Below are 26,326 nucleotides of genomic sequence, written 5' to 3' on the forward strand. Positions count from 1 at the left end.
CTCTTCCTGCTTTCAATCTTTCCCAGCATCAGGGTCTTTTCCAATGAATCAGTTCTTCTCATCAGGTGGCCAAAGTATTAGTTTCAGCCTCAGCATCAGACCTTCCAATATGTGTTCAGGACTGATTTCCTTTAGGATTGACTGGTTTGGTCTCCTTGCAGTCCAAGGGACTCTCGAGAGTCTTCTCCAACGCCCAGTTCAAAAAGCATCAATACTTCAGTGCTCAGCTTTCTTTATGGTCCAACTCTCACATCCATACGTGGCCACTGGATGTAAGTACCACCTTACAGGATGCTATTTCAAGTTTATCATTTTATCCCTAAGGACTTGATAAAACCCATCCTGGGCTTTAAATAACTTTAAATAACCCATCCTGGGCTTTAAAATAACTTATGAACTGCATTTAGACAATAGGAAGCTGGCTTCTACCTTATAAAACAAACTCCATCATGATGCTGTATGTTTCATTTGTTTGCCTCCTTGAGTAAATGGACACAATGAAGCTGGACTGCTGAGACTAGACCACTTTCTCTTTAAAAAGTACCATTGGTTCAATTAGCAGTATGGCACAGAATAGGAAAATAACGTATAAAATTAACGCATATATACTCAGAGTCAATTAGACTCAAGGAACTTTTCTAGATACTGAAGCAAATAAATAAAACATAAATATGTGCAAAATAAGTAACAATAAATTAAGACAAGAAGGAAGACATGAATTGCTTTCAAGACAATGTTTTCCAAGTTTCAGGCACCTTTATGACTTGACATGTCAGCATATTATGTGTATTATCAATTAAATAAAACTGACTTTTAAAATTTAAATTTATTTTAAAGCAAAAATCTACATCAGCTTGGCAAATAAAAACTAATCTTGTTGTGGACAGAAAACAGCTATTAGAAATTTGTACTCCACTGCCTACACAAGACTATGAGTCCAATGGCCTGTTCTGCTTTTGATAAGAAGTAAAATTAGCATCAGTATCTAACCAAGAACTGTCTCTTCCTGCAATCTGAATGACTGAAAAAGATTTTTTATAAAGAAAGTTTTATCACTAATTCTCTGTGCATTGTTTAAGTCATCTCGCTTTGACTTCCACTTTGAGCAACACTTTTCTAAGACCATGGAAGCACTGCTCTCTAGAGTCATTTCTCAATCATTTCAGCAAAGACGTGACTTAAAACCATTTGGGGAGGTCAGATGAGGAAATGAGCAGAATCAGGGGCTCTGGCAACATGACCATGTTCGTGTTTCTCTCATTATAGTATTTTCTACCTGACACTTGTCTAGAAAAGCAGTATGCCTGTGTGCCAAGCATGTCTGTAGAGGTAAACGTGTGCTATATTGCTTGAGTAAGGAAAACCCTGTGATAGCTGTATTTTCATTCGTTTCTCAAACAAACTTTTATCTGAAGTACAGTCATTGTAAATAAAAAATGGTCTTTGTTACTTCATAAAAATGTATAGAATCCTTACCTACTCCATTACAGCAGTATAATGCTCTGTGCCGTCTGACAGGACTTGTGTAGCAAGTAAATGCATTAGTCACAGTGACCATTTTTCTTGCAAATTTGTGACATAGATTTAATTATAGGAATGACCAGCAACTTACAAATCTAATTTTGGTGGAGGCTGAGGCAACTTTTTTTTTTTTTTAAATAATGATGGATTTTTTTTAAAGCAATGATTTCATTACTATTTAAAGAAATCTACTGGTGTAGAACTAGCCAATTTACTGAAGTTATTTTATTACCCTTTAACAAAAGCCATGTACTTTCATTTTTATTTTTATTAATTATTAAAATGTCACCATTTTCAAACTGGAAAAGTATTTGCTGCTATATAGATTTAGGTAAACGTAAATAAATATAAATTGGGTGGGGGATAGACAGGATATTAGTAAAAGGCCCTTGAGAAACAGGATCTTAGTAGTTGGTTAAAAGCAGGACTATCTCCTGGATTTGATTCAGCCTAACTACAGAACTGTTTCAGTTCAGTTCAGTTCAGTTCAGTCGCTCAGTCATGTCCGACTCTTTGCAACCCCATGAATCGCAGCACGCCAGGCCTCCCTGTCCATCACCACCTCCCGGAGTTCACTGAGACTCATGTCCATTGAGTCAGTGATGCCATCCAGCCATCTCATCCTCTGTCATCCCCTTCTCCTCCTGCCCCCAATCCCTCCCAGCATCAGAGTCTTTTCCAATGAGTCAACTCTTCGCATGAGGTGGCCAAAGTACTGGAGTTTCAGCTTTAGCATCATTCCTTCCAAAGAAATCCCAGGGCTGATCTCCTTCAGAATGGACTGGTTGGATCTCCTTGCAGTCCAAGGGACTCTCAAGAGTCTTCTCCAACAGAACTGTTTAGTCCATAGCTATTAGTAGGAGATACCCACTAGCTATTAATACTAAATGATGCTAATCTGGTAGATGGTTCTCATTTCTTTGCTTTTGTTTCTCCAAGCTAAAAATTTACCATGATTAACTTGGTTATTAGTTATTAAGCTAATATTTGGGGGATCTGTGGATGATAGTGCGATGAGTTAAACAATTAACGTTTCCTGTCTTCATCAGCATTACCGATTCTTAAGGTGAGAATATCAAGTCCCAAGACAGGGCAAGGGAATGAGGTAATAATTTTCCACTCTTCATATACCCCTTTGACTCAGCTCTCACTGCCTTGCCACAACAAATCTGCGCATGGGCAGAGAAAGAAAGAAGCAGAGGACATCTGAGGATGCATAAACTGTTTAAACCTGTGGATTCTACCAACCAAAAAGAACCTTCACTTTGGCCACCTCATGAGAAGAGTTGACTCATTGGAAAAGACTCTGATGCTGGGAGGGATTGGGGGCAGGAGGAAAAGGGGATGACAGAGGATGGGATGGCTGGATGGCATCACCGACTCAATGGATGTGAGTTTGAGTGAACTCCAGGAGTTGGTGATGGACAGGGAGGCCTGGCGTGCTGCGATTCATGGGGTCGCAAAGAGTCAGATATGACTGAGTGACTGAACTGAACTGAATGACTTACATAAATTCAAACAGCTAATAAGTGTCAGAACTCAAATTTATCTCACTCCAGAGCTCATGTTCTTATCACAATCCAAATAAAGCTGAAATAGCTAAAACACTTAAAAAAAAAGAAAAAAAAAAGAACCTTCTCTTTAACTACTGGTCTTTAGGATGACAGCAAAGTTACATATCTAAGCTCCATTGTGGACTCAGGTTTCCGAGTAAGCATTTAGCACTTTTAGAAATCAGTGTGTTGTTAGGAATGGTAGAATGTCATTTGGAATTAAGAAATCAAACTATTTTTAAAGCTCAATTCACTACATGTCATTGTGTGACCTTATATCAGTTTTATTAATGCAAATTAATAAGTAGTGGACTTCCTACTGTGTGCTAGGCTCTGGACTAGGTTTTAGAACTAACTAAATTGATCTAACTAAATGCACTGTCTTGGCATCAAGAAGTGTAAAATTCTTGGATTTAAATGGCATTGTAGTGTGTTTCTCAAGGCAACTTGATTTTTAATCACCCCTAAATGATAATTTGGCCCCACGGAGTTTAAAGACCACTTATTTTAACTATAAAACTTCAAATAGAAGATTAGCACTTCCAAATACTAAAAAAAAGCTCTTTTTTTTTTTTTTTTTTTTAATTGCAGCTCCAAAGAACACTGCATTTTGTTTGGTTATCTGCCAATGTAGGTGTTTTTAAAAAATAGCATATCAGATTCTAGATTCAGTTTGGAAGTGTATCAGAAGCTGACTTGGAAAAGTACCTTATAATATATAACTTATTATGTGGGAACATTGTGTTAAAAACTAACTTCTTAACAATTAATATAATTGTAGTATAGTTAGCCCTCAGTATCCTCACCTTCCACATCCAAAAATTCAACCAAATGAGATAAAAAAAAAATTCAGGGGAAAAAATAATGATTCCAGGAAGTTCCTCCAAAAAGGAAAACAAATTTGCTGTGTCAACAACTATTTACAACTTGGTGGCTCAGAGGTTAAAGCGTCTGCCTGGAATGCAGGAGACCTGGGTTTGATCCCTGGGTCAGGAAGATCCCTTGGAGAAGGAAATGGCAACCCACTCCAGTACTCTTGCCTGGAGAATCCCATGGAGGGAGGAGCCTGGTAGGCCACAGTCCATGGGGTCACAAAGAGTCAGATACGACTGAGTGACTTCACTTTCACTTTCTACATTGTAACAAGGATTTTATGTAATCTAGGTATGCATTGGGCTTCCCTCATAGCTCAGTTGGTAAATAATCTGCCTGCAATGCAGGAGACCCAGGTTGGATTCTTGGGTCAGGAAAATCCCCTGGAGAAGGAAATGGCAAACCACTCCAGTATTCTTGCCTGGAGAATCCCATGGACAGAGGAGCCTGGCAGGCTATAGTCCATGGGGTCACAAGCGTCGGACATGCCTTAGCAACTAGAGAGAGAGAGAGAGAGAGAGGTGAATTAAAGTGTATGGGAGGATATACATAGGTTACATGCAAATTCTACATCATTTTATAGAAGAGATTCAAGTGTCTGTGGATTTTAGCATCCATGGGGTTTCTGGAACCAACTCCCTGCGGATACTGAGGGATGACTGCATATGTTTAATATATGAAGTCGCCGAATCATTTTCCAAGTGATTATACCGTTTTACATTTCTACTAGGAATGCTTGAGGAATCTAGTTGCTTTATTTGCTGGCCAGAACCCCTGGAAAAGGGAATGGCTACCCTCTCTAGTATTCTTGCCTAGAAAATTCCATGGACAGAGCCTGGTGGGCTACAGTCCATGCGGTCACAAAGAATTGGACATGACTGACTGACTAACACTTTAAGTTTTTATACGTGTTTAGTGATATATCATTTTAGCTTTAATTTGTATTTCCCTAATGGCAAATGATGTTGGATAATTTTTATGTGCTTGTTTGCCACCTGTGGGGCTTCCCAGGTGGCACTAATGATAAAGAACCTGTGTGCCAGTGCAGGAAACATAAGAGAGGCCGGTTCGATCCTTGGGTCAGGAAGATCCCCTGGAGGAGGGCATGGCAACCCACTCCAGTATTCTTGTCTGGAGAATCCCATGGACAGAGAAGCCTGTTGGGCTACAGTCCATAGGGTCACAAAGAGTCGGACATGACTGAAGAGACTTAGCATGCACCCATTACCAGATACATCTGGTATCTGTGAAGATATATCACAGATATGTCTGTGGGATACATCTGTGAAGATACATCTGTGTATCTTCTTGGGAGTGTCTGTTCAAATCTCTCGTCCATTTTTTTATGGGGTTGTTTTCTTATAATTGGATTGTGAATTTTTAAATATGTTTTTAACATTAGTCATTTATCAGATATATATTTTGCAAGTGTTTTCAGTCTATGGCTTGTCATTTCATTTTCTTAACAGTGTCTTTCAAAGAGCAGAAGTTTTAAATTTTAATTAAATCCATTTATTTTTCTTTTATGGCTCATGGTTTTTGTGTTCTCTAAGAAATTCTTGTTTAGCTCAAAATCACAAAATTCTTTGTCTATGTTTTCTTCTAGATGTTTGTAACTTTTGCTTTTTACATTTGAGGTCTATGATTCATTTTGAGTTAATGTTCGTATATGATGCTATGTGTGATTTGAGATTCATTATTTTGTATATGATTGTAAAAGTTTAAAGTTCTAAGTTTATATCTGTCAGATGTGTCCACCTTTCTCCTTATGGATTGTTCCATAGTCTTTATACTTATAAAGCCCTTTCCTAGTCACAATGTCAGATAAAATTTCACATTTTTCATATTTATTTTTGGCTTTATAGTCAAAATGCATATATATGTTTAAAAGTAAAGCTTGTTGTTTCAGGGTTCAATAAATACAAATAACAGTTTGAAAGTATTTTACCTGATTAAGATATCATCGGTTAAAGAGGTCAGTTTCTGGTGTTACTGTCCCTCCCATTGTTTTTTCCCCATGTAGGTCCATCTTTGTACTGATACTCTCATATCTACATAGTGACATATATGCTTGTCTCTGAAAATAATTAAATCAGTATTCATGACTGTTAAAAATTATTTCTCTGTCTTAGGATATTACCCATGACATTAATATAATTACGTAAGATAAAATTATTTTTTTGAAGTATAAATTGGAGATGTACATAGCAGAGTAATTGAAAATTATAGAAACCTCCTTTTGATCTCTATCAATTTAATTTGCAAATATTCAGACACATTGACAGCAAAATGTTTCTACTTGGAGGATTGTTGAGTAAGGTGAATAGCTCTCTTAGAGTTTTAAATAATAGAAGACTTTAAAGAAATAAAATGTATGATTTTAAAAAAACTTTGATCAATTTGATTTTAACTTTTCAATTGAACAGGCTGTAGTCATCAGGGAAAGAGATCTCTTCATGATAAGAACATGAGTCTTGGAAATTAAAGGCAAAATGTCACAGATCTCCAGACTCATGAGATGAATCTTGATTCATATTTTACATGTCCACTGATGGTCATACTCTGAGTTTACAGTTTATACATCTTCATTTTCAAGAATCACATACTTGTTTACTTTTCCTGGGTAGTTTTTTCTGTGATGTTTCTAGTAAATAGGGTAGTTAAATTAAAGATGCCCACTGTGTTTATAGTTTTACTCTAACAGAGCTTGGTCTAGTGGTCACTATTTGTGGTTTAGTGTTTTTTACTACTCAGGCAATAATCTTACAAGTAATTATTTTCTAAAGTGTTTCTAGGTTTTCACTGGAAAGCTTGTGTTCTTTTTATCCATTCACTTAGGAGGGAAAATGTTTAACATTACTGTGCTTCTGGTTATTCTCGGGAGCCAAGGCGATGCAGCTTGTCCTCTTTCACACCATCCGCTGTGTCACCGTAAGATGAGCTGTCTTTGCACACTGCTTTCATATGCCATCCCTATGCCTCAGTGCCTTCGGTGGCTCTTCACTGCCCACCACCAAGCTGGCCGTTCTGGAGTTCGCTCGGTGCAGCCCCACGCTCGCGCTCTCCCTGGCACCCTCCTTCATTCCCATATTAACTGTGGACTCACTCTCCTCCTCCGTCTCTTCTAACATCTGGGCCTCCCACCTCTTTGCTTATACTGTTCTCATCCTTTCCGTATCTTATCCATCTCTCAAAAGCTATCTGACCCTTCCAGCAAGTTCTCTAACTTTTCTTTTATGGTTATTTAGCTCTTGGGATTTAGCTTTTCTGGAATTTAGCTCTTGGGACTTTCCATCTATATTGTAACTGGTTGATACAGTTAAAATTCTGACCTTTTCCCCACCTTTGGTTTTTCCTGTGGTCCTGTTCTTCTTTTTTCTAAAATACTTCTAACGGATACATTTGTTTATTATTTTTATTTTCTGTCTCCCCTTATTCAAATAAAAGCTCCATGAAGGCAGGTACTTTTGGGGGTGCTTTGGTTCACTTCTCTGTCCATAGCACTTGCACCTGGAACATGGTAAGCACTTAAAAAGTATTTGTCAAATGAATAAATAGAAATCATTCAATGAATGTTATTTTACCTTTCTTCTTCATGTATCTAAAATTGTAAAATATATATATTATACACTTAAATGCATGCTCATTATTACACTTACATGTTAAATTAGTTTGACAAAAATTCCATTATCACTTTAATTGCTTATCCACCAAATTGTTCTTACTTATGTTAACACGGTTTTAAATTGTTAGCTTTTAGTCTTGATAAAACATATGCTATAGCCATAGAAATCTGTGTGGTTTTACATTCACAGTATTGGTTCAGAATGCAGAAGCAAACTCATTCCCATATCTAAATTTGATATTGGATAATTTGTAAGATTTTCTACTAATAACTCCCTGTGAGTAGATTAGGGGAGATTGTCTCTATGTAATAGATTACCAACCCATATGCTATTATCATTCAGATAATTTATTTTAAATATCAGAAACTCTTCCATGAAAAATTGCTGTTTGATTACTATATATATTTTTAAAAGAGCTGGAGATTTATATATAAGAGAATATAATAAGTGATTGCCATCATATAGGTTTTAAAAGAATTGTACTGTTGGCATTAAGGAAAATGATTTTATCATTAAAGTTTATCCTTTAACAACTTGTGAAATATATAATTAAATTGACAAATGAGAATTAAATTTCTAGACAGTGCTGAAAAAAAATTGTGTAATATCCTAGAGAAGAAGTAAAAATACAAGGAAGTATGAAAAATGGAGGAACCAATTCAATGGTATATAAAAATGAGATCAAGTCTGTATCTGAGAGGCAATAGAAGTGCTTAGGAAATAGAAATAGCCAAAAAAGGAAAAAGAAAGAAAGGAAGCCAAGGTGATGGTGAGGAAGCAGATAGCTTGAACTTGTAATATGATATTATAGCAAGTGAAAGCTCGTGCAGTTCCTTCTTCAGAAGCATCGTGTTACAGCCATCTGCACTTGATCTTGGTAGGTTCATGATTCGGAATATCGCTTTAACATTGGTTTTATTATCTTGTCAGAGGTTAAAACTTGCTAAGTGAGATATAGAAAATCATGAAGGTGTGCCTGGCTAGAGGAGCTTTAGAGAGTGAGTTATACCTCTATAAAATGGAGAAAAGGAGAGAATTTTAAGATACTAAAGGAAGATATATAGTTAATCAGACATGATTTTTTCATGAAAGAGCTGATTCCATTTTCTTATGATAACCTAAAAACTACCTTTGTTCCATTTATGTTTGTTTTAGTATCCTAATAAGCCACTTAGAATTCCTAATCAATGTCTGCTGAGGTATACGAATTTGGAGCAGGACAGAGAGATTTTCAGTGTTTTTCAATAAATAAAAGCAGCAGTAGGAAAGATTATTTGTTCTTTACGTTCCCCTACATGCCTCCCACCCCCACCAACATGTAGACTTATATGTTACTTTTTCTGCTCTTAATTAACGTCTAAATACTTCTTTAAACTAAAGAGGAATAAATGAGTAGAAATAATGAAAAGCGTTAGAGAAATGTATGTAAAGGCTTCCTGCTTTTTTTCCTTTAATTCATAGGTGTTTTCCTTCAAAGATGGTTGCATCCTGATTCTATATCATTATATGTCTCTATAGAATTTTGAATCCATATTTCATATAGTTTCAAGTCAAACAATTGTTGAAGTCAAAAGGTTAAATTTCCAGCTCTTAAAAAAAATGGAATAAAAACTCCCACCAGTGCAGACAAGTGGTTTTAAGAAAAGACTTAAGTGTGTAACAGAAAGTATTTATATTAGGAGAATACTTCCCTCTTGTAACAGAATGCTGGTTTTTGTGTGTCTGTGAAGTTTCAAGGTATATTTGAAAAGTAGCATCAAGATCTCTCTAAGGAGCAAGGTCAACAATCATCAGTCTTAAGATGAATCTTCATCATGTTTGCCTTTTCCCCCCAAATTCTATCAACATGATGCCACAATCACTAAGCGTTTATTAGTGACAAAAATTTTATAAACTAATGAAAATCCCAAGTAGCATTGTGCACATCTGGCTTAGTTTTCCTAGATATTGTTAATTTTTCATTTCTACATGGGAACTGTATCTAGTGAGTCACCTAACACATACTTTGATAGTGTTATAAAAATACAAACAAGCTATTAAAGAAGGGCAAGTTTTTCTCCTTAAAGAAGTTGGGGGCCATATAGCTTGTGTGTATGGCGGGGAGGGAGGGGGTTGTCATATAGTTTTAAAAGAAGTTTTTCTATCTCTGCTGTAAATCATACCTGATGCTTCAAAGATCTGAGATCTCTTTTCTTAGGTTAAGCGTTTTCTTAGCATAATGTTACCCCTAAGCAGAGTCATACCCAGTAGTAGTACCATTTTTTTTTCACTGTCTATTTGAATTACCCATTTTTAAGATACTGAGTTCCTCATTGCCAGAGATCTAGGTGACATATACTTTGTAAAATTAGTAGGGTCCTTTTTCAGAAACTGATTTTGAGGCTCCAGCTTGCAGGAATGAACTCACATTAGTCACACTTAGATATCAAGCGAATTGCCAACTTATTAATTGAGAGTGAGAAAAATAATTATGAGAAGTGCTTAGACACTTGGGTTGATGCCTTCTTGCCTCATGGTTAAATTCACACAGATGTTTTAATAAGTTTACTTGGTGGGGATGGAATTAGAGGAAGGGACATAGGTAGAGAACGCCCAATTTGATTCTGTCAGGCTGGTTGTTTTTTTTTTTCTGTCAGGCTCTTTTAAGTGAACGTGTCTAGCTCCACAGCCAGGATTATGTTGCCCTTGGAAACAGACAGGTCTATCATTTGGATCCAGGAATCTTTCCTAGATGGTTCTTAGCTAGGTGTTCTTTTTTTTTTTTTTTTTAAACTTTACAATATTGTATTAGTTTTGCACTTTCTCATTGCTTCCATTGCCGACTGGTTTCCCCTTTTATAGATTTACCATACCTTAAAGTGAAATCTTGTTGACATTGAAACCAGCCTGATATTTTAAAGTGATTTTGCCTGTCTATTCTGGAAAGGCATTTCCTTTATTTCCAAGTTCAGAGAGGGAAGGAATACAAATATAAAATCCCATTTTGTATCATCTATAGAGTTCGTCTAGTCAAGGCTATGGTTTTTCCTGTGGTCATGTATGGATGTGAGAGTTGAACTGTGAAGAAGGCTGAGCACCAAAGAATTGATGCTTTTGAACTGTGGTGTTGGAGAAGACTCTTGAGAGTCCCTTGGACTGCAAGGAGATCCAACCAGTCCATTCTGAAGGAGATCAGCCCTGGGATTTCTTTGGAAGGAATGATGCTAAAGCTGAAACTCCAGTCCTTTGGCCACCTCATGCGCAGAGTTGACTCGTTGGAAAAGACTCTGATACTGGGAGGAATTGGGGGCAGGAGGAGAAGGGGACGAAAGAGGATGAGATGGCTGGATGGCATCACTGACTCGATGGACGTGAGTCTGGGTGAACTCCGGGAGTTGGTGATGGACAGGGAGGCCTGGCGTGCTGCGATTCATGGGGTCGCAAAGAGTCAGACACGACTGAGCGACTGATCTGATCTGATCTGATCTGATATAGTTAGACTGACTGAGACGATAGTCATAAGCTACATGCAGCTGTTTAAAATTTAATTAGTTAAAATTTAAAAAGCATTCAGTTCCTCATCATACATTTCAGAGATTCAGTAACCACAGGTGACTGCTAGTTGCTGTTATGAACAGTGCAGGCAGGATGTTGAACGTTTTTATCATTGCAGAAAGTTCTACTGGACAATGCTAAAGAGACGTTTCATTGACAAAATAGTTTGCAATTATCTATTTTAATATAATTTGCTATCTGATATCTTTATGCATCTTCATTTTTGTTTATTTATTTCAGTATAGCCAAACTTACTATTCCAATCTTCTCTAGTGAATTTGAAGTCAATCATATACACATGTTCAGCTGGACAGGGATTTTGTTGTTAATAGTTGGTTAAGTATCCAGCACTTAAGTACTGTTTTTATTAAAGAGTGCTTATGAATTTCATTGGCTATTCTCCTTCAGTTAATGAGAGGACTATTTACTTTGAAATCTTAGAAAAAAACTCATGTACAGCCAAAACATTTTTAAATGTTGTATTATAATTTTGACTGTTTGAAATGGTAGATTTCTTTCTTTTTCAACAGTGTGCTATTTTGATAAATTAAGAAAGCTCAGTCAGTAATGCTGACAATGCCAGGAAAATAAAGAGCTGTCCTTTGGAAAACAGCATAATATTGTAGCTAGGTGCCTGAAAGTCAATGCATTTTCAAGGCCTGGATATGATTTTATTTTTAACTTGTGTGCCTTCCTCTGTATTTAACAGTGCCTATTCTCATGAAAATCGTAGAATTTTTAAAAATCTGCTTTCACCCCCTGCACATTTGAAAGACTGTGTTCAATAAGACTGTTCTTTTGTACATAGTAGTTAAATGTGGTTGGTGAAATCAAATTTTGGATTTCTTGATCAGTAAAATATATATATATATATATGTATATATATATATATTTGTTGCTGTTCAGTCACTAGGTTGTGTCTGACTCTTTGCAACCCCATATATAGTTTCTACCTGTGGAATTTTTATGTGCTTGGTTGACTTGTGAAATAACTTCCTGGAGCGTATGTATCTACGCTCAAATAAATCTACTCATTCATATTCTTATATACAACTGTTCTTATCTTTAGAAAAGGTCATTTTTTATTGAGTACTTTCAAGGTAGTGGTTTCAGTGTAACTGCTGGGAGAAGTACCAAGAGGTCTCCAGGCACAGACCCTGCTCTCAGAGGGCTTACGCTGTAGTAATCAAATATATACAAAAGTCCATGTAAAAGAATAGCTACATTATGGACAATTGGGACTATTTCCCGGAAGGGATAGAATGAGAGGAAGTCTTTCAGAATAAACAGAATTTGAGAATATAGTGATGTTCATTCCAGACTAAGGTTAAGGAGGTCTTAACTATTACTAACTCTGTATGCAAAAGTCTTTCTTGTAGGCTTAATGATGAGTTATGATGTTAGCATCTTGTAGACAAAACCTGGTGTAAGGCCTGGTCTAATATTTGTCATAGTTGAAGATGAATTTCTGAAAGAAAGGTGTGTTTGATGTGAGAAATCTACAAATTCATTTATTAGATTTTTTAGTTACAATTTTACACATGATTAACTATAGTAATATTTTTTAAAATAAATGTAAAAGATACATATATACACACAATAGTCTCTATATATAAAAAATGAAAATGGTCTCTACATATAGAATATTAATCTTTGCTTCCATTGAAAATAGTTCTTTTAAAAAAGTTAAATAAGTAAAGACCTCATTTACTTTTATCAATATTATTGACGTCTTAGCAGAGCCCTATTAAATTTGCCCTATGGTATGGTCTCCAAATTATGTTCTACAAAACACATGAATTAAACAAAAAAAAAAAAAACCTGACATTTCATAGAACTTATAAAGTATCACACATGATTGGGAAACAGTTATGCCATATAGGAGAAATTTTTTGTGCCTCTTTTTTCATTTACAGAACTATACCTTATATACCTGTTCCTTCCCTAGAGATTTTCTTATATCTCTATTTGCAAGGATAAATTAGATCTTGGTCTATGGTTAGCTTGACTTAATATTCTAAGCTCTTTCCAAAAGCTGTTTAAGGACATATCCATATCCGTGAATTCAGCTGAATTACATTCAGTTGGGTGATGAAGAAAAGTATAAGACACAGTTTCTTTAATTTAAGAGACTTAGTGTGATGGAGGAAATGAGACAAAAGAAGTAAAATACTAGGAGAAAAACAAGAAAAAATCTGGTCAGGTGCTTAAATGTGTGGTACCATTAATTCAGAAAGGGAGAGCAAGACAAGAGGAAAGCGATCAGGAAAGGGTTCCTGGACGATGTTCCATGTAAGATCTTGAAAATCAAGAACAGCCCAAACAGAAGGTCAGCCTGAGAGTGGCTGTGGCCTGCAACGGCAGGAGCCAGGCCTGGTATGCTCGCTGTTTTCTTTCTTTACATAGATGTAATGATAAATTCGGGCTTCCCTGGTAGCTCCACTGGTAAAAAATCTGCCTGCAATGCAGGAAATCCCAGTTCCATTCCTGGCCCAGGAAGATCCCCTGGAGAAGGGATAGGCTACCCACTCTAGTATTCTTGGGCTTCCCTGTTGGCTCAGACGGTAAAGAATTCACCTGCAATGTGGAAGACCTAAGTTCATTCTCTGGGTTGGGAAGATCCCCTGGAGAAGGGAATGGCAACCCACTCCAGTGTTCTTGCCTGGAAAATCCCCATGGACAGGGGAGCCTGTGTAGTCCATGGGGTCACCAAGAGTCAGACATGACGGAGCAACTAAGCATAGCAATGGCAAATACAGTGCCTTGTACACAGTAGATGATCAATATGTGATGAACAGGGACTTCCCTGGTGGTCCAGTGGTTAAGACTTCTTGCAGTGCAGGGGGTGGGAGTTCAGTCCCTGGGCAGGAAGCTAAGATTCCACATGCCACAATATCAAAACATCAAAACATAAAAAACAGACAAAATACTGTAACAAATTCAATAAAGACTTTAAAAATGGTCCACATCAAAAAAAATCTTAAAAAATATGTAATGAGTAAATAAATGAATGGGCAGTTGTAAGCAAGATAAAGTAAAAAGAGATGTTTACTGGACTAAGCCAGTTCTTGTTGGTGATTGGCGGAAATTATGTGAGACAGGTTCACGAAGAGCCTTGAATGGGAAGCAAAACTTGAACTTGATACCTGGTGAGACATGACTGAGGCATCTTCTAGGAGTGTACCCCGCTGGAAATGGTGTCTTAGGAGCAGAGGCCTGGCAGCAGCGTGCTTGTCGGCGAGCTTATACATGAAAGACTGATACGTAGCACTCTGAGTATAAACCAAGAGTGATGACTGTCCTGGCTAGAGCCTTTGAATTTTCTGACAGAGAAAGAACCACAAACACAAAAGAAAAAGGGAAATTCTTCTCAGCCATTTATTAAATTACTTAGACAACTGATATTAATGCAGTGCCTACTATATGAAGGCCCTGACGCAGGCGCCGCATCACCAAGCTTTGAACCCAGTGCCCTTACTTCCAAGCACTGTTAAAAGGATTTGGTAAGACCAAGTCTCTGAGACGCTTAGCAGGGTGTCTGGCACATTAGCAAAGAATTATAGGTGGCTTGTATTATTAAGATTATTGTATTATCTAGCTACCGGAGAAGGCAATGGCAGCCAACTCCAGTACTCTTGCCTGGAAAATCTCTTGGACAGAGGAGCCTGGTAGGCTGCAGTCCAATAATATATTGGTTTTGCCATACATCAACATGCATCCACCACGGGTGTACACGTGTTCCTCATCCTGAACCCCCCTCCCACCTCCCTCCCCATACCATCCCTCTGGGTCATCCCAGTGCACCAGCCCCAAGCTTCCTGTATCCTGCATCAAACCTGGACTGGCGATTCGTTTCTTATATGATATTATACATGTTTTACTCAGCCATTAAAAAGAATACATTTGAATCAGTGCTAATGAGGTGGATGAAACTGGAGTCTATTATACAGAGTGAAGTAAGCCAGAAAGAAAAACACCAATACAGTATATTAACAACATTTTTAAATTAGAGACTCTGAAACTTGTGCAAGGCAGATCAGATAATGTTAATGAATGGTGAGGACCTCTCTCTCAGCTTCAGCGGTTGTTAACTCAGCTCACTGTTTTCCTGGTCCAGTTTTTCATGAAAGAGTTTGGAATATCTTTATGACAGAAAGACCAGGAAGCGCAAGGAACATAGGCAGGGGACTCAAAGATTTTAGGATTAAAGCTGTGGTGTTGTGAAGAAAAACAGGGAATTTAAGCAAGGGAGTAATTTTGAGTGAGATGATTAAGTTTGGACTGGTACCTGTTAGTTACATGGTAGTATTGGGACAGCCAAAGGCTAGTGTTCAGGGATAGACGTGGGTGGAATCTCCTTTCCCTTTGTGCATGCACAATACATGGATCTTAAACTCATAAAGATTCTTTGGGGTTGACTGTTAATTCCCTTCCCTCTTTTTTTTTTTTTTTAAGACTTCTGATCTCATCATTTCTGTATCCCAGTCTCCACCTCTCTTCTGCCACTCCCATACGTTTTTGGTACATTTTTAAAATCTTACTTTTCTATTAATTGTGTTTGTTTGAGTTCATTGGGTTATAGTTTATTTTTTTCTTAAACATGATTTGGCCCATCTGACAGTACTTTGAGTCAGTGATGATTAGGTAGTGAATAAATATTCAAATGGGATGGATAATAGCTTCAATTTTGATTTTATAGTGATTTCAAAGTGTAAAGTGTAAAGCAGTATCACAGCCAAAGTTCCATTCATCAAAGGGAGACGTAAAGAGATGCCACTGATTCCTGAAATTAAATAATACAAAATTAATAAATTTAATATATAAATTAGTGTCTTTAATTCTTTTTTTAAGAAGTACTCAGCTTTCAAGTATCTCTTCCTATTTCACTTTGAGAATAGTGTAAACAATTTAGCTCATAGACCAAAACAGAGATCCTATTATTCTTTTTGATGCATAGGTGTCATGACATTAATGCTAATTTGGGTTATGTGTATTCATTGAGAGTAAAAATCAGGCTCATTTTAGCACCTGATTTAAGCCTGCAGCAGACTTTCATATTCAAATTAGGAATTGAGAGATGTGTATAGAAAGTGGAGATATATATGTCTAGGACCTACTTCAGATTTATAACAGGCTCATAATTATTAGCAATGGGATCCAGGCTGTTAACACTGGACACTGTTAGAATGTTCCATGATAATTTATAGGGTTGATTACTCTAGCCTCAAGTGGAACCTTAGGAAGAAGAGCAGCAAATGGTAAATCTTTGTGGTGGTCCCTGGAGTAGCATTTCAGTTTGAGACTCTGAGTTATGTGGGTCTCAACCTCTTTTCCTCCGCTGGCCTTTCCTGTGGCTCGTCGTCAGCATCGTCATCTGTTCAGATCATGGCCAGTCGGAAATCACCAGTCCCTGGGGAGGAGAGAGTGGGGTGAGCCCTGTTATAAGCACACTGGCTGCAAACCTTTCACCTTGCTGTCAAGGTGACAAATGTTTGTCCTTAAGGGAACACTGGAGGTTAAATCACCAGTGTTTCTCTCACTTATCTTCTTTCCTGTACTACCCAGGCTCTTAGCCAAATTTATAGCTGAAAGAATCTCAGAAAATTAGGCTCCTCATAACCTTTATGCACCTTGTTCAGAGATACGTTTTGTGTAGGCTCAAAGTACTGACTACATTAGGCACTGGGGGCTGAGTAATTAGAGTTTCATATAAGTTGTTGTATAAGTACATTTTCATTTCAGGGTTTATTCAGGAGGAAATAGAGACACAGACATGGAGAACAAACATATGGACACCAAGGAGGGAAAGGGGAGATAGAATGAACTGGGAGATGGGATTGATATATGTACCCTATTGATACCATGTATAAAATAGATAACTAATGAGAGCTTACTGTCTAGCACAGGAAACTCTGCTTAATGTTCTGTGGTATCCTAAATGGGAAGGAAATCCAACAAGGAGGGAATATGTGTATACGTATAGCTCATGCAAACCAGTCAGTCCTAAAGGAAATAAGTCCTGAATATTCACTGGACTGGTGCTGAAGCTGAAACCCCAATACTGTGGCACGTGATGTGAAGAACTGACTCATTGGAAAAGACCCTGATGCTGAGAAAGATTGAATGCGGAAGGAGAAGGGGACAACAGAGGATGAGATGGTTGAATAGCATCACTGACTCCATAGACATGAGTTTGAGCAAGCTCTGGGAGTTGGTGATGGACAGGGAAGCCTGGTGTGGTGTAGTTCATGGGGTTGCAAAGAGTTGGACACCACTGAGCAACTCAACTGATAACTGCTTCACTTTGCTGTACAGTAGAAACTAGCACAACATTGTAAAGCAACTATCAGATCAGATCAGTCGCTCAGTCGTGTCCTATTCTTTGCAACCCCATGAATTGCAGCACACCAGGCCTCCCTGTCCATCACCAACTCCTGGAGTTCCCTGAGACTCACACCCTTCGAGTCAGTGATGGCATCCAGCCATCTCATCCACTGTCGTCCCCTTCTCCTCCTGCCCCCAATCCCTCCCAGCATCAGAGTCTTTTCCAATGAGTCAACTCTTCCCATGAGGTGGTCAAAGTACTGGAGTTTCAGCTTTAGCATCATTCCTTCCAAAGAAATCCCAGGGCTGATCTCCTTCAGAATGGACTGGTTGGATCTCCTTGCCGTCCAAGGGACTCTCAAGAGTCTTCTCCAACACCACAGTTCAAAAGCATCAATTCTTCGGCGCTCAGCCTTCTTCACAGTCCAACTCTCACATCCATACATGACCACAGGAAAAACCATAGCCTTGACTAGACGGACCTTTGTTGGCAAAGTAATGTCTCTGCTTTTGAACATGCTATCTAGTTTAGTCATAACTTTCCTTCCAAGGAGTAAGCGTCTTTTAATTTCATGGCAGCAATCACCATCTGCAGTGATTTTGGAGCCCCCAAAAATAAAGTCTGACACTGTTTCGCCATCTATTTGCCATGAAGTGATGGGACCGGATGCCATGATCTTCATTTTCTGAATGTTGAGCTTTAAGCCAACTTTTTCACTCTCCACTTTCACTTTCATCAAGAGGCTTTTGAGTTCCTCCTCACTTTTTGCCGTAAGGGTGGTGTCATCTGCATATCTGAGGTTATTGATATTTCTCCCGGCAATCTTGATTCCAGCTTGTGTTTCTTCCAGTCCAGCGTTTCTCATGATGTACTCTGCATATAAGTTAAATAAACAGGGTGACAATATACAGCCTTGACGAACTCCTTTTCCTATTTGGAACCAGTCTGTTGTTCCATGTCCAATTCTAACTGTTGCTTCCTGACCTGCATACAAATTTCTCAAGAGGCAGATCAGGTGGTCTGGTATTCCCATCTCTTTCAGAATTTTCCACAGTTTGTTGTGATCCACACAGTCAAAGTCTTTGGCATAGTCAATAAAGCAGAAATAGATGTTTTTCTGGAACTCTCTTGCTTTTTCTATGATCCAGCGGATGTTGGCAATTTGATCTCTGGTTCCTCTGCCTTTTCTAAAACCAGCTTGAACATCAGGAAGTTCATGGTTCACATATTGCTGAAGCCTGGCTTGGAGAATTTTGAGCATTACTTTACTAGCGTGTGAGATGAGTGCAATTGTGCGGTGTTTTGAGCATTCTTTGGCATTGCCTTTCTTTGGGATTGGAATGAAAAGTGACCTTTTCCAGTCCTATAGGCACTGCTGAGTTTTCCAAAATTGCTGGCATATTGAGTGCAGCACTTTCACAGCATCATCTTTTAGGATTTGGAATAGCTCCACTGGAATTCCATCACCTGCACTAGCTTTGTTCGTAGTGATGCTTTCTAAGGCCCACTTGACTTCACATTCCAGGATGTCTGGCTCTAGGTCAGTGATCACACCATCGTGATTATGTGGGTCGTGAAGATCTTTTTTGTGCAGTTCTTCTGTGTATTCTTGCCATCTCTTCTTAATATCTTCTGCTTCTGTTAGGTCCATACCATTTCTGTCCTTTATCGAGCTCATCTTTGCATGAAATGTTCCCTTGGTATCTCTGATTTTCTTGAAGAGATCCCTAGTCTTTCCCATTCTGTTGTTTTCCTCTATTTCTTTGCATTGATCGCTGAAGAAGGCTTTCTTATGTCTTCTTGCTATTCTTTGGAACTCTGCATTCAGATGTTTATATCTTTCCTTTACTCCTTTGCTTTTGGCTTCTCTTCTTTTCACAGCTATTTGTAAGGCCTCCCCAGTCAGCCATTTTGCTTTTTTGCATTTCTTTTCTATGGGAATGGTCTTGATCCCTGTCTCCTGTACAATACTCCAATAAAAATCTTTAAGAAACATGAAAATTTTGAGAGATAGTGTCGGGAGCTTTGTAAATATAATTGTGATAAGGCGAGCAATGCATTCTTTTCACAATCAGCATGCATTAAAGGTGTATACATCCTCGCACAAAGAAACATGAAATCATGCATTAACCCCGGAAATGGAAGTTGCTTTGGATTTTTCCAATTCTTTTTTGGCCCATTCCATTCCATTCTCTCTCAGTCGTGTCTGACTCTTTGCAACCCCATGGATTGTAGCCTACCAGGCTCCTCTGTCCATGGAATTCTCCAGGCAAGAATACTGGAGTGGATAGCCCTTCCCTCCTCCAGGGGATCTTCATAACCCAGGAATTGAATCTGCGGTCTCTTGCATTGCAGGATTTTACCGTTTGAGCCACTAGGGAAGAGACCCTGATGCTGGGAAAGATTGAGGGCAGGAGGAGAAGGGGGCAACAGAGAATGAAGTGGTTGGATGGTATCACCAAATCCATGAACATGAGTTTGAGTAAACTCGGGGAAGGATAGGGAATCCTGGCGTGCTGCAGTCCTTGGGGTTGCAAAGAGTCAGATATGACTTAGTGACTGAATAACACAAATTCCATTCTCTGATGGCAACCCACTCCAGTATTCTTACCTGGAGAATCCCCATAGACAGAGGAACCTGGTGGGCTACAGTCCTTGGGATTGCAAAGAGTCTCACGCAACTGAGGCAACTTAGCACAGCACATAAAGCAGTGAGAATGATCTTGAACGATCTAAACTGGTTATGTCATTTTCCTACTTAAAATCCTTCAATATCTCTTGGGATAAATACCAAAATTCCTTATATGACTTACAAGGCCCTGTATGATCTGTACCTTGCCTCCTACTTCATCCCATGCCACCTTCTTCACGCTCAAGGCAGCTTCCATATAAACATACTTGAGTGTCTCTAGTTCATTCACTCAGCGAATACTTTATTGAGCACATACTCTATACTAGGGCTACGCAAATGTATAAAACAGACGAACACTCATAGAGCTTACCTTTCTAGTGAGGGCATATGACAACTAAAATGTATAGATTTATGACTAAACATATATATTTCATATAATTATTATGTATTAGTTTGTATTATATATTTGAGTTGTAAATCTATGTATTTTACTTATATGTTATATAGAGGAAATGGAGAAAAGTAAAGCAGGAAGGGAGAAATACAAGAAACTAAAGAGATTGCAGTTTTTTAAAAGGTGATAAGTGACAGTCTCATTTAGGATGTTTAAACAGAAACTTGAAGCAGGTGAGGGAGGAAGCTATCAGAATATTTTGGGAAATAGTGTCTATATAAAGAGAATGTCCCCTGGGGGAGGGCCTGGCAACCCACTCTAGTATTCTTGCCTAGAGAATCCCATGGACAGAGGAGCCTGGTGGGCTATAGTCTGTAGAGTTGCAAAGTGTCAGACATGACTGAAGTGACTTAGCATGCACTCATGCATAAAGAGAATGCACGCAAAGTGCAAAGGGCCAGACAGGAAAAGAGCCAGAATAGGGAGGGCAATAGAGATAAGTTCAGATATGTAAAAGGGGCCAAATTATATGGTTAGGGCCTTTATGGGCCATTGAAAGGTTTTTGAGTTTAAATCTAAATGAGATGGTGTATTAGTTAATTTGAGCTACCATAACAAAATGCCATGGATGCAAGTATATCTACCTTGGGTAGTATTGTGCAGGTTACATGAAATATTCTTCGTAAAAGGTTTAATAGAGTGTCTGGCACATTGGTAAGTAACAAAAACTAGCTGTTATTACTTTCATCAGAAAAGTCCATTGGTTTGTCCAGACTTAGCTAGCCGTCAATGAGAAGAAACTCAGCTAGAATCTGTCCCTATTATTTCGCATGCAGTCTACTTTCCATTATATCATGAAGCTGAAGGAGTTTCATTTTAAACCAGAGGATAGTTCAAGTTATAGAAGGCAGTAAAAGTTTCTTTCTTTTAAAATACTCTATAATTTGAACTTTGTAGTATTGCATCCTGACGCCCATCTATCTGTTTTTTCATAAAGTTTAGCTTTGTTTCCTTGAAGTAGTCCTAAAGTTTGAATATCCTTTGAATTATTAAATGATTCTTTCTCTGGAAGTTGCTTAATTTCTTTCTATTGTTTTCTCAACTATTCACTATTTACTGTTTTCACTGGGAATGAAAATACTGATTTTAGGACTATTAAATGAAGACTTTAAGGAGATACCTTCTCCCCCTGTAGAAAAGTTCAAATGGTCCTTCAGGATCCCTTTCCATTCAGTCTGGTAGAAAATTTTTAAATTCATTTCTTTAAGAAATTTTTATATAGTATTAACTGTATGCCTAGGACTAAGACAGATATTAGGAATATAGTGGTAAATTAGTCAGGCATAGTCCTTGTAGATGAAGTTTACATTCAAGTCAGGAAAAGAACAATAGATGAAATAATCACATTCTAATTTTAGTTATGAAGGAAAATAGCAGAATGATGATAAAGCAGAAAATGTTCCCTTTTAGTCCAGTTCTTTCCTCAACTACTCCCCATTTTTCCTCCTCTCCTAAGATAATTTCTTTATGAGAGAACCTCGTTCTTTTAAGCTTTTTTACTTAAATCATCCAGATGAAGTTGTTTAATACAGGACGAATAATGTGAGTAGCTGACAAAAGATAGTCAAATTTGACTGATGTTGATATATACAAAACTAACCTAGGTCACCTTATGCATGCTAAACTAAAGAGTATAATTTTCTGAAGGGAAATTGAAGTATAATTGCTTTGCAATGTTGTGTTAGTTTCAGCTGTACAACAAAGTGAATCTGCTATTATGTAGCAGATTCCCACTTGCTCATTCCACCCTGCTAGGGCATCACAGAGCACCTAGCTGTGCTAGACAGCAGCTTCCCACTATCTAGCTATTTTACACGAGTATCATTTTAATAACAGCACAATAATAAGTTTAGAAGAAATATGTTACAAATGATTTTATCAGTCATTGCATTTGATTTTTTTTTTTTTTTACTTTCCTTTGCTCCTAAAACAGATACTCATTGCAGATAAATAGCGATGCTGTTATTTTTGCTGTATAAAATTAATGTTCAAAGATGTGTACAATAAGTAATGATGATTAGTAACTTGTTTTTAAATTATTTTTGGAAAAGATAAAGGAAAATACCTTTCAGAAGATCCTGTGAGTTCCTCCCATCTCTTTTAGGCCAAGTAATTATATTCTATCATGCTTTTTTTTTTTTTTTGGTAGAGCGACAGAGTGAAGATAAAAGACAGCCATAGAGATAACAGCCTACTTCACAGCTGACTGAAGCAGGTGTTAGAAATGCAGATGAAGCATGTTGACTAAAGACTATACAAATTTGAAGTGAAAATACCGCTGGTCTGCATGCAGCGTTCTGCACATATGAAGTTTCAGGCAGTTCAATTATTCATTGTATTGTGTGAACTAGTTCAGGAGTTAGGGAAAAGGTGCCTTTTACATTTAAACTGTTTCTTCCCCTTCTTCCTTTTATCTGCACTTGACAAGCAAAATGAACTTCATTTTGTAAGTTTTATTCCTGCAAGTGAATGACTTACATTTCTGTATGGGAAAAAAAAAAAAAATCTTAGAACAGATAACTCACAGGTTTAAGGGACACTATGAAACAACAGAAACTGGCAATTGTTTTTCTTTTTCATGTTTGTTATAATCAAAGCCACTAAAGACAAATAAATGTGAAAGTGGCTTTTGAACTGTCATTACCATCAACCTCACCATGAAATATTTCTTAAGTGCCTGCATATGTGTCCCTTATTCCTTACTGGATAAGAAGACTTAAGAAAAATAAACCATTTATTCTCTAATCTTATAATTAAGGGTCTTGATTTTTAAAAGGTAGAGCTGCGATATTTTTAAGCATTTACTACGTAATTTTAAGCAGACTTACATTTTAGGGGAAATACCACAATTCATGGAATTATTTCTACCTTCATTTTGGTTCATTTTGTTTTTTGGTCTCAGGGGTTGGTTGACCTTGCTACAGAGTACTGCACTGATACTAGACTGATACTGGTGTCAAAACACCTGCTTTTTGTGAACTCAGAGCACTTCAGGACACCCAAAGAGGCTTTATTATGTTTGTGTTATCACGTTTATGTTTTATTCCTCGACATAGGCAGGAAAACATAAACGCCTCATTTGAAAGGTGAAGAAGCTAAGAACAAGAGATGTCCTTCTATCTTTCTTCTTTCCTTCTTCCCTTCCTTCCTTCCTCTGTTGAGACTCAACGTTTCAGAACTGCTGAAATTTTGACTCTGTCTGTGCAAATGTAGAGGTTTAAGATATCTTTTTTTTGGCTCCAAACACAAAAGGCTTCAGCATACCTGCTTTGTGACCCCTTGGTAGCAAGTTGGCTGCTGCAGCTTCAGGCACCATGCCTTTGTTCAAGGTAGACTGGAAGGGAAAGACACTGCTGGGAAGCTTTCTTCTCATTTCTGCCCTTTGTAAGAACAAACATTCCCAAGAGGTTCTCAGCAGACTTGCTCTAATATTTCATTGTGATCTCAGTCACAGGGTTACTGCTCGCTGTAAGGAAAGGAGACAAATTGGGTATCAAAAGAACAGAGTTTGGCTTAGACCTATGCCTCTTGACCCCTTCCCTTCATGACACACATAAGGAATGCAACATCCTAGGGGCAAAAAGAGTGTTCCTGCTGCTCTAGGTCCTGCCCCTTCTGCCCTGAGAGTTGGGTCAGGGGATGAATATCTTCTCTATCTATGGTACATTTAAGACTCATATTGATGGAACTTCCCTGGTAGTCCAGTGGCTAAGATTCTGTGCTGTCAGCACAGGGAGTCTGGGTTCAATCCCTGGCCGGAGAACTGGATCTGACATGCTGTAACTAAGAGTTCTCATGGTACAACTAAAGATCCTGTATGCTGCAGTGAAGACCCAAGATCCCATGTGCTGCAAAGACCCAGCACATCCAAATAAATAAGTAAATAAATGTATATATTTATAAGAATAAAGCGTCTGCCTGCAAAGCAGGAGACCCAGGTTCAATCCCTGGGTCGGGAAGATCCCCTGGAGAAGGAAATGGCAACCCACTCCAGTATTCTTGCCTGGAGAATCCCATGGACAGAGGAGCCTGGTGGGCTACAGTCCACAGGGTTGCAAAGAGTCGGACATGACTGAGGGACTTCACACACACACACACACACACACACACATATATTTTTGAAAGACTCATATTGGTTGGAAATGACTAGTTTGAACTATTCATGAGACACATTCAGGGTTAGACATGTTGTTCTTAAGAAAACAGAGCTCTGTTAGCATATAAGAGGACAGAGTGGCCTTTAGGTAGCAATGATACAGTCTGGCACAATAGCTGTTTGCTTAAATAAGTTATATTTATTTGATCTTGGAATATACTGTGTTTGGATATGAATAAATGTGTATCTGTTACTCTTGGAAGTTACCCACCCCCTGCCCCCCCAACCGCCCCTTTAATAGTGAAACTTGTATATATGCTGTGAAAGAGTCTTGGAACTAGAAACTTGACTTCTATTTTTCAGGCATACTTTCAGCCTCACTTGTGATAATATGACTTTGCATACATTGAGTTATCTTGGCAGTTTGTAAAGAATCATGAAAATGAACCAAGTTTATACATGAGAGACCAGAACTGCATTTTAGGAAGGGCCCTAGGAACCAGGCACTAAGCAGATCAGCAGCCGTTGGCTGCTTACGTGTCAAACTGCCAAGGCTGCTCTGTCAAATTATTAGGTCTCCAGTGTGGTCACTCGGGATCTCCTTGGAAGTTATCTGTAGCTGAGAGTGGAGATCAGGTAGAAGCTGCACCAGTAGTGAGTTTTAGAGGCTGACAAGGCTATATTCTGCAAAGCACTAATGAAGAGTTTGTGGATAAGGTGAAACCTACAGTGAAGCTCTAATTCTTCTATGCTGCAAAAGAAATAGATGGAGTGCCTAAGGTAGAAACGGATTGGTTTGCATATTAGGTATTTAGTGATAGTCCTAAAAACCAAATTTCCTCTAGAGAAAGAACTTTTTAGCCTGGAGACTTGGAGTCCTAGTACATTCTGAAAATTTATACTCAAAATGTATTCTGTAATTGTATATGGGTTTTTCTAGAGAGAAAGGCCATAGCTTTCATCTAATTTTCAAAGATTAAATACAGAGAATCTGTTGAATGCTTAAATAGCCCAGGCTTGAAGCAGTTTTCCAGGTCTCACTAGAGTTATTTTGAGAGAACTGCAACTTCTAATTGTTCTACGACCTGATAATCTGTTTAAGCAGTAATTTCTCTTTGATGTGTATGGTGCTTTACAGTACGTGCAGTAGATGGCATAAATGGTTTTATGGTAAAGGTATGTTTTTCTGTAAAATATCCATCAATTCAGAGTTCACAAAATTCAGTTTTTTCTCTTGAGGAAGATAAAATGTGTTGTATGAGATGACCAAAATTAGGCAGTGTTTTTGTATGCGATGTTACAAAGAAGCCATAAAACTCTTTTACCTTCAACATTATGTAGTGTTAAGAGTAAACTAGTTATAATAGTCAAATGCTTAATTATTTATTAGTCCTTCCAGAATTTGAATACCCAAGGTATTTTGATATTTACCTACTTAGACTTTTGAGGTGAGGTGAAAGTACTCAGTCATGTCTGACTCTTTGCGACCCCATGGACTATACAGTCCATGAAATTCTCCAGGCCAGAATACTGGAATGGGTAGCCTTTCCCTTCCCCAGGGGATCTTTCCAACCCAGGGATTGAACCCAGGTCTCCCACATTGCAGGCAGTTTCTTTACCAGCTGAGCCACAAGGGAAGCCCACCTTTAATCATGGCAAAATAGCAATAGACGATAAATAGATAGAAAAAAAAAAACAACCCTCTTTTTCTG

The 26,326-nt window shown here is 38.0% G+C and overlaps 1 protein-coding gene across 7 annotated transcripts in view; it reads left to right on the forward strand.

Moving 5' to 3' along the window:
* SLC10A7 (solute carrier family 10 member 7) overlaps positions 1–26,326 on the forward strand; it is a 322,601-nt gene that overhangs the window by 117,016 nt on the left and 179,259 nt on the right. Inside the window, exon 6 of one of the 7 annotated variants that reach the window (NM_001076292.2) lies at positions 22,668–23,023. The exons of the other annotated variants lie outside the window; for them this stretch is intronic. Within the exon in view, the coding sequence (NP_001069760.1) occupies positions 22,668–22,724 (57 nt within the window). The 3' untranslated portion in view covers positions 22,725–23,023. Of the gene's footprint in view, positions 1–22,667; positions 23,024–26,326 lie in introns of those variants that run through there. 7 annotated transcript variants of the gene reach the window in all.

The sequence above is a fragment of the Bos taurus genome, chromosome 17, assembly GCF_002263795.3.
Source record: "Bos taurus isolate L1 Dominette 01449 registration number 42190680 breed Hereford chromosome 17, ARS-UCD2.0, whole genome shotgun sequence".
NCBI classification, from domain to species: domain Eukaryota; kingdom Metazoa; phylum Chordata; class Mammalia; order Artiodactyla; family Bovidae; genus Bos; species Bos taurus.